Source organism: Branchiostoma belcheri, unplaced genomic scaffold (genome assembly GCF_001625305.1).
Source record: "Branchiostoma belcheri isolate BF01 breed outbred unplaced genomic scaffold, Haploidv18h27 scaffold254, whole genome shotgun sequence".
Taxonomy (NCBI): Eukaryota; Metazoa; Chordata; class Leptocardii; order Amphioxiformes; family Branchiostomatidae; genus Branchiostoma; species Branchiostoma belcheri.
In genome coordinates this window covers 77,664-86,761 of record NW_017803859.1, presented here as the reverse complement: position 1 = coordinate 86,761, position 9,098 = coordinate 77,664, and the positions used below count along the sequence as shown (strand labels likewise).

Here is a 9,098-nt window from a genome sequence, read left to right as displayed (position 1 = left end):
CCTAACTGCGTGAAAGAACGAAACCAAGACCACGTGCGTGTGTAGAACGAAAAGGGGAAACCAAGCCAATCGGGCACAAATTGTGTCGGAATGAGAAGGAAAGGGTCACAAGGGACAAGCGAACACGTTTTAATTTAAATGTGCTTTAGCTGGCGGTCTAAAGCCCCGCGGACACTCTTGTAATACTGGAGGTTTCCCAGATCGGACAAGTGTAGGCCGGCAGGCGCAAAGTAGTTTGGGTTGCGTCTCCACAGACGTCTGTGGTTCCATACTGTGACCTTGAAGTAGCTCTGCACAAGTCCCTTCAGCGCCTCCGTGAATTTGTGAAGGCGCTGAGGAAAGTCAGACATGTTAGGTGGAATATGGAGACGCCAGATATCTGGGGAACCTTGGAGGAGCGCCCGGTCTGCTTTCTGGTGGAAACCCACTCAGTGTACACGTAGCGTGTCTATCTTATATGGCAATATCTATTAAAAATTTCATCCTTATTTGGTAATACTTGCGTCAGATACCATTCTTTCCTAATAACTATACCTTACTCACGTACTTCCTAAATAATCAAACATAAATCCATACGAATGTGAGTTACAGCTCAGGGTACACATTTCATTCGTTGATGCATGCATCATATTAGCACCCTCAAAAACAAACAATACAACTTCCTACATACAATACGGTGTTAAAACACACACATTTTAACATACTAGTAGTACTAAAACAACAATCCGTTATAAGAAAAATTCCTTTTACTCAAGTTATATCAAAAGGGTTACAAATTTATACTATTATATTGTTAAAATACTCACGTCGCCGGTGTGTTTTTTAAACACCGCCCTTGTTACCATTTTACTTTACAGTACATAAATCTCATATTGTTATTTCAAGTAATAATAAATACTCATTACTGATTATTAATGGTTTATTGGGACAAAATGCTCCATGCTAAAGCCACATTGCAGCAAACTAATAAGCCTTGCTGGAATGTCTGACGTGAGGCTATACATATACAAACAAAAGCAAAACATAGGTAACAAAAACATTTTGTACACTTTTCTCCTTCCACGTAGATGCACTACGGTGGCCATGGTTTCTCCCACATCCTTCTCAATGTTGTACCCATGATGCTGAGGAAGGGGATCTCACAGGACGACATCAACAAAATCCTCATCGACAATCCGCGGAAATGGCTTACTTTTAATTAGAGCTGTTGCCTATTGCAGGGCTTGAAATACCCAGGTGCAATGTACAAAATGCATATAATTTTCAATGTTTGCACCTAAAAATATTTTTAGGTGCAATTTTGCACATAGAAAATACTGATATATCATGTTTGCATTGCGTATCTCCGAAGTTTATACAAAAAGGGAAACTTGATAAGAAAGGGTACTAACGTTGGTTCATTGGTTACCAAGACTGGTCATTCAGCAGAAGTCTTTATCCCTATTCAATTGGCAAATATCTACACGTACTTGCATTGTTCATGTTTGGCCTCTTATTCTAAATATATAAACTCCAGATCCTGTATGGTAGGCTAGGAATGTTAACACGCAGTACAACAGTTGCAAACCGACTAGTTATAAATTTGCAAGTAATTTTTTTTTTCAAATTGCACCTAAAATTTTTGCCAACGTGCAATTTTGCACGTACCTGAAAAAAAGCATTTCGAGCCCTGCTATTGTATCCAGCTGCAGTTCCGTTTCTGTATGCTGAATATGCTGTGGTTAGGAGGCATTAGCCACAAGGCCATTCTTCTATCTGGTCATGAGCCACACTGGAAAACAGACAACTTACCCTAAAACTAGTACCCTCTCCCTGATATTTGTAACTATGCATTTTCGTCCTTTCAAACTCATGGAAATCAAGGTAAATGTTAATATTGGCATTCTCTAAGTTCATGAAACGCCTTTTAAGGTACTGTCTTTTTACTATTTTTTAAAATTGTTCCTACTATGTAACATGTGGGTTAAACAATGTGACTTTGGAATGTTTGAAAAATAGCGACAGGGATTTTAATACCATGGCATCGTTCTTAATTGTTTTAGCACTTAGCTGTGCTGTTTATCTTGGCTCGTTCACTACACTGTGTTCAAGTTTATACAGTTCAGAAAACTCACCGATGTGAGGATCGAGGGCAGACACAATGTTCTACTTTGTTTTTGACTAATTGACGTAAAAATATTCTCGAACCTTAGCTTTTAGAATAGTTTCAGCATAATTGTTACAAAAATGTACTTTGATGTTTATAACTATTTTTTCTGTTATAAGACACATGTTTTTTTCATTTCCATCTTTTAATTTCAACAATAAAATTAAACATGTAATGCGTTATATTTTGGGGTTTACCATCGTTATTTTCAAAGTTGTCCTTTTGTTCTGATTCTGTGTTGTCTGGTCTCATAATGCAAATTAGTACATGTAGCATGGTGCTGTCTTTTGTTTCGTAATAATAAAGAAAACATACCGGACCGGTTTTATCTACCCACTCAGTTCCTATCCAATGCCAACTGGCCACGGGTCAAATAAAATCTATATCATGCAAAACTAAAAAAAAATGCCGGACAAAAAGGCTACTAAGGTATTACATAATTCTCCATGGCTAATAGAGAAGTGAGAAGTTGGCTAAATTGACTTTTTATCTGCCCCGTATATACGAAGAAAAATGTTTTAATTACATTTAGTGGCCTTCTAAGAAGTTGGTACGTTTTGTTGCAAATTCCCCCGTAATTCCCCAAGTAATCATGTTTACGCCCATATTCAATTTTTTTTCCGCATGGCCAATTACAATTTTGCATGCCGTTGTCTTAGCCTATGTTTGTCTTATTTAATATGCAAATGAGGGTGTCATCGGTCTCCTTCCGTCTGAGTACACGATGGGCTTGGCACTGGAGGCTGAACAGGCCGATCCGTGGGTGTACTGTACTAGAAAATGACATTTTGATTTAGTGGGGCAGATAACTGAAATGATCTTTCAAATAATCTCGCAAATCTCTAGCAGCTCGCGTTTGAACTTCAGGGGCGTTTTTTGCCGGTGCACAATTTGCTCCAAGTGATTACGCTAGGGGGCGCCAAAAGTCAAATTAGCGCCCTTGGACTCCAAGTTGGAACAAATGGTGCACCGGCAAAAAACGCCCCTGCAGTTCCAACGCAAGCAGCTAGAAACACCAAATTTACGTCAGGTCTTTCTTATTTTGACAGCTTTCTACCACATAAAAATCATGACTGTAGCGTGTTTAAAACAGGAGATACAAAGCCCGGAAGGTTGGCTGCAGTACCAAAAAGCGCCGCTAGGGGGCGCGAAAAGTCAAATCAAGTGGCCCGCGTACTTTTTCAAAAGAGTAATGTTTGATGAGTATTTGTACTAAGTTTGGTGCTTGTATCACAATTTGAAAGATTCCTCTAAAATTTGATGCTATCTGCTCCACTATTCGTCGAGTTCATGTCTACGCACTCCCCAGATAAAGCCAATCACCTATTATAATTTTGAACCCAAACCGTTCCATGTGATGGCGTGTTAGACTGCAATTGTTATAGGGTTTAACTGAAACAGTACAGATTTTGCATTTTGTATCATTCTTGTAGGTTCAGGATCTTTATCAACATGGCGACCAGAGCTGAATATCATCTGAAACAAGAAGAGGAAGAGAGCATGCCGGGAGAACAGGACTCTCCGTGTACACACCACAAGTGCAGTGAATGTGGCAATGATTTTTCCTGTGTGCAAAGTCTGAATCGACACCTGCGAACTCACACCGGCGAGAGACAGTACATGTGTGGTGAATGCGGGAAACGGTTTAGCAGACTTGATGTTTTAAAGACACACATACGGACTCACACAGGGGAGAAACCCTACAGATGTGAGGAGTGCGGCGGAATGTTTAGTGAGCTGAGTAAGCTGAAGAGACACATGAGGACTCACACAGTTTATAAACCATATAGCTGCGATGAGTGCACCAAGCAGTTTCAGTTTCAGTTTTCAGTTTTTATTCGCACTTTAAAACAAAATACAGACACAAGAAAATATAAATGAAATGTGACAGTGCAGGGAGGCCGGAAGCATAAAATGCTTATGAGGAGGCCTCCCTTCATAACTTAATTAACAATTCAAATTAATCGGATAAATAAGAAATAACTTACTAGGTAACGGGTAAATGAAACAAAACAATAAAATACAATACGATACAATACTATCTACAATAATGAAAAGTAGTAATGAAAAGTAGTAAACAAGGAAACTTAAACAAAAATTAAGAATGTGTGGGGTTATTTATGAAAGTTGCTTTGGTATGATTTTTGAAAATGGTGACGGAGGGACTAATTTGTAAAGTTCTACTTAGGTTGTTCCAAATTGTTGGGCCTCTGTACGTGATTGTAAATTGACGAAGATTCGATTTCGCATTGGATGGCCTTAAATAATTGCATTGACGTGTAAAGTGGTTGTGGATGTCTGAGTTTAATAAGAAGGTGTAGGTGTCGTGGAAGGTTTCAGGAAGGCAAGGACATTTATTCATTATCTTGTACATTAAAAGACTTGTTTGTAGTTTATTTATGTCATTTATGGACAGTATTTTGAGCTTTTTAAACAATGGTGCAGTAGGGAAAGTGAATGAAACTTTTGACGCTATCCTGATGTATCGTTTCTGAAGCAAAAAAAGCGGTTTAAGTGATGTAGTGTATGTACTTGCCCATATAATATTACAATAACTTAAGTAAGGATAGATAAGACTATAATAGAGAGTGATAAATGTTTTAGGAGATAAAAGATTTCCTACTTTCCGTATAATACCAATGTTCTTGGATATTTTTTTACTAATAAGATCGATGTGATTTTTCCATGTTAATTTTGCATCTATTAAAACCCCTAGAAAACGGGTGTGTGTTACTTGAGTAATAAGGTTGTTGTTTATGTATATTTGTACGTTTTCCTTCGGGTAATTTCTATTTTTACCTGCAAATATTATTAAATTTGTTTTCTTAACATTTAAAGACAATTTGTTTGTTTCTAACCACTTATTTACTTTATCCAATTCTTCGTTCATTGTAGTTACTAACGTGTTGAGATTTTTATGAGACATGAATAGATTTGTATCATCAGCAAAGAGAAGAGCAAATAATTTTTGAGATACTTGTGCTAAATCATTTATGTAAATTAGAAAAAGTAGGGGTCCCAGGATGGATCCTTGCGGAACGCCACATGTTATCGAGTTATGTTGTGATTTGTAAATGCCATTGGTAACATATTGTTTTCTGTTAACAAGATAATCTTTAAGCCAATCATGAACTGTGTTTTGTAAGCCGTACATATGTAATTTGTCAAGTAATATTTTGTGGTCAACGGTATCAAATGCTTTTGAAAGATCAAGAAATATGCCTACGGTGTATTCGTTGTTTTCTAACGCTTCGGTTATTTTATCAGTTAAGCATAACAGGGGCATGTACGTAGAATATTTTTTGCGAAATCCATATTGATGAGAATAAAGAATATTATTTGTTTCTAAGTGACTTAAAATTCTTTTATAAACTAATTTTTCTAAGTATTTTTGAAAACGTAGGAAGGATTGATATAGGTCTGTAGTTTGTAAATATGTCAAGATCTCCGGTTTTGTATAGGGGTATTACTTTGGCCATTTTCAATTCTGTTGGTACTGATCCAGTTGACAAAGAAAGCTTAAAAATATGAGTAATTGGTTCTAAAATGGAGGAGACATTTTGCTTTATCAAAGATGCACTTAATTCGTCATGACCTGGAGCTGCATTTTTCAAATTTATGATAATATCGTGAATCTCTGTAGAATCTGGGTCTTCAAAAGAGTTAGTGTGTGGATAGGGACATTCAAAATATTGCAAAGGGGAACAATCGGTCTTTTCGATTTTGTTTGCAAGGGATGGCCCAATATTGGTGAAAAAATCGTTGAATCTATTAACAATGTCTTGTGGATCATCTATGTATGACTCTCCATCACGAAATTTATTAGGAATGACAATACTTGGTTTTTTTCTGTTAAGGAGTTCGTTGATTATTTTCCAGGTTTTGGATATATCCGAGGATGCGGCTTTTAACTTTTCGTCGTAATATTTCTTTTTAGACAAACGAGTAAGGGAGTTGTACTTGTTTCTATACGTTTTGTAACGTTTTAAAGTAGTTGGAGTTGGACTCTTTGTATACGCCTTATAGAGTTTGTTTTTTCTAGTTAACGATTTTAACAGACCAGTGGTAAACCATGGTTTGCTGTTCTCCAATTTGTGGTTCTGTTTACATGTCTTTAAAGGAAAACATTTCGTGAAGTGAGAATGAATGATTTTACTGAAATAAGTAAAAGCAGAATTAGTATCGGTACTTTGATATATGCCCTCCCAAGTTTCATCGTTTAATAATCTTTCAAATTTCTTTTTATTAATACTATTAAATCTACGTTGAGTACGTTCATTACAATTGATTTTATCTCTGGTAAGCGATTCTTTAATATAAAAGATTGGAAAATGATCAGATATATCAGTAAAAAACAGACCTGTTACGTAAGAATCATTCAGGGAATTTGTCATAATGTTATCAATTAGTGTTGCTGACCTATTTGTTACTCGGGTTGGCTTTGAAATGGTTGGATAGGTACAACAGGAAAATAGAGTGTTGAGAAAATCAGCTGTTAGCTGATGATTGCCATTCTTAAGAAGATCAATATCGGCTTTGTAGTCTGAATGAACACAAGAGAACTCACACTGGTGAGAAGCCGCACAAATGTGAGGAATGCAGCAAGCAGTTCAGTAGGTTGTCAAATCTAAAGATACACATACAGACTCACACTGGTGAGAAGCCGTACAGATGTGAGGAGTGCAGCAAACAGTTTAGTAGATTGTCAGATCTAAAGATACACATACGGACTCACACTGGTGAGAAGCCGTACAGATGTGAGGAGTGCAGCAAACAGTTTAGTAGATTGTCAGATCTAAAGATACACATACGGACTCATACTGGTGAGAAGCCGTACCGATGTGAGGAGTGCGGCAAACAGTTCAGTGATAGGGCCAAATTAAAAACACACATACGGACTCACACTGGTGAGAAACCGTACCGATGTGAGGAGTGTGGCAAACAGTTTATCCAGCGGGCACATCTAAAGGCACACATGCGTACTCACACTGGTGAGAAACCGTATTAGTGTGAGGAGTGCAGCAAGTTCTTTTTTCTTTAGTTAGCGGTCACAAGACTCACAAGAAATGAAAACGTTCATCACTTAAATGATGCGATGAGTCAAGTACTTGCTAACATTCATATAAAAGAAGTTTGTCTCTGTGTGGGAAGATTGTATCATGGGGATCTGTAGGGAAAACCCACATAAACGAAACTTGTGATTTTTTTTCACTAGAACTGTTTTAAATGTCAGTTCTGTATTTTAGGGATCAAAATGATCACCTATGTTTTTTCCCTTTTTTCATTTTAGTAACGTTCTTTCTTGTAGCATGCACAATAAATATTTCACTAGATTGCACCAAATTTATCACGAGTCTTGCTTTGATCTGTTAATAAGAATTAATGAATGAATAATATTGGGTAAAATCATGGTGAGTCTGGACTAAAACTTTAAATGAAGTAGAGTTACATGGTAGTGCAGCAGTCGTTAGACGTCAAACATTAATGCTAATAAAGAACATAGTTATCATGTTATCATTTCGTTTTAGTTATGGACGTTCTACTTTTTGTCTTCATATTTGATTAGCTGTTGTAAATATTTTAGTTAAATTTTAGTAATGTTTTACTTTTAGATTACGAAACATTTTAGACTTAAATGCAATAACGGTACTGTTTGTTTTAGTATTGCTCTGATAACTAACGGTAAGAGTTTTGTTAACGCTCACCTCCTAGTTTTGCCAATAAATTAAAACACGTTATGAGCTATTGTCTTGTTGTTTACGACTGGAATTTTGATGCGTGCTCTGTAGCTCCGTAGATTAGAACTTATCTGTAAAACCGTGGAGTTGTTGAACAATTGCGACAGAGGGTTAAAAACTTTTTTGACATCATTGCAACATCTTCCAAATTATTTTTCTTTAACTTAGTGATTGAAATCTCTGTAAATTCAATACATCATCGTGGATTAGTGTCAGTTATATGTTTTTTTTATTAATAAATAACCATAGACGTCTACATCTAATTTAAATAAATTCGGAGATAAACTTTTATTTCTCAGTGGAATATAATTTTCAGAGCAAGTCACTGTTGTCTGAGGGAGTCAGTTATTTATTGCTCACGTTTAACACTTCACAATTCTCTGACATGCTGTAGATATAATTCTAACTTATAAGCTTTCTACATTTAAAATGGTCCGAATTCGAACTAATGTTTGTCTCTTTTCAACGCTATAGCGCTTGCTGTTCTAAGACAAAGTCCATGAAATCAACACAATGTAAAACACCATGCAGGCATTACTATAATAAAGTTATTTTTCGCAGTTATATATAATTTTACCAAAAGTATGGCCTGATAAATGAACTTCTGTTGTCAAATGTCACTATTCATTTGCGACAAATTTAGTACCGTGAAACTCGGAAATCTCGAAAAAATCTTGTCACAGACTTTTACCTATTTACTGGCGCATCTTCGAATAAACTCATTTTGTTTTATTTTTGTAAATGGCGCGTCTAGCAGGCTCATTCATAACTAAAGCCGTTCAAGACCTTACCGATTTTCTAACATATTGTTTACTTGCGTGATGCCTTGTACAGTTTGAATGGCATGGTGTAAAACAAAAATATGATCCCCATAACATGTTCCCCGAGGACTTGTGTCACAGACATATAGACGGTTTTGAGATGATTTGGCCACGGGTCAAATCAGGTAATTAATGGACGATCCCTGAACCTTGAGATGGAGGGCATCCACTCAAAAATCTGTCTCAGGTTAGAACTATCATGTTTTTCACACCTACACCCCCGTAGATTTATCAATCTTCACACCTCATAAATTGTAACCGTGCCCAACGCACTCTGTCATTCCTGTATTTGTCTGAAAGCGAGAGTGCAGGTAATTAAATAAATTGCTAATATTTCAAAACAAGTCATTTTACTAAAGAAATACATGCTATTTGGTGAATGTACGCAATACA

The 9,098-nt window shown here is 36.5% G+C and overlaps 2 protein-coding genes across 2 annotated transcripts in view; both read left to right on the top strand.

The window, feature by feature from the left end:
* LOC109471693 (phosphotriesterase-related protein-like) overlaps positions 1 to 1,230 on the top strand; it is a 13,054-nt gene extending 11,824 nt beyond the window's left edge. The window contains exon 7 of the mRNA XM_019771033.1: positions 1,068 to 1,230. Within this exon, the coding sequence (XP_019626592.1) occupies positions 1,068 to 1,202 (135 nt within the window). The 3' untranslated portion in view covers positions 1,203 to 1,230. The remainder of the gene's footprint in view (positions 1 to 1,067) is intronic.
* A 2,310-nt stretch (positions 1,231 to 3,540) lies between these two features.
* On the top strand, positions 3,541 to 7,781 carry LOC109471703 (zinc finger protein 214-like). The gene is made up of 2 exons (XM_019771042.1): positions 3,541 to 3,965; positions 6,678 to 7,781. Exons 1-2 carry the CDS (start codon positions 3,942 to 3,944, stop codon positions 7,152 to 7,154), a joined length of 501 nt encoding a protein of 166 aa, XP_019626601.1. The 5' UTR covers positions 3,541 to 3,941; the 3' UTR covers positions 7,155 to 7,781.
* Positions 7,782 to 9,098: the final 1,317 nt, after the last annotated feature.

Excerpts from the sequence above, each read along its gene's own strand:
- LOC109471703 (XM_019771042.1), top strand. The coding sequence starts at position 3,942 with ATGAGTGCACCAAGCAGTTTCAGT. Across the intron at positions 3,966-6,677 it reads GTGCACCAAGCAGTTTCAGT|CGGCTTTGTAGTCTGAATGA; the intron begins TTCAGTTTTCAG and ends GAAGATCAATAT.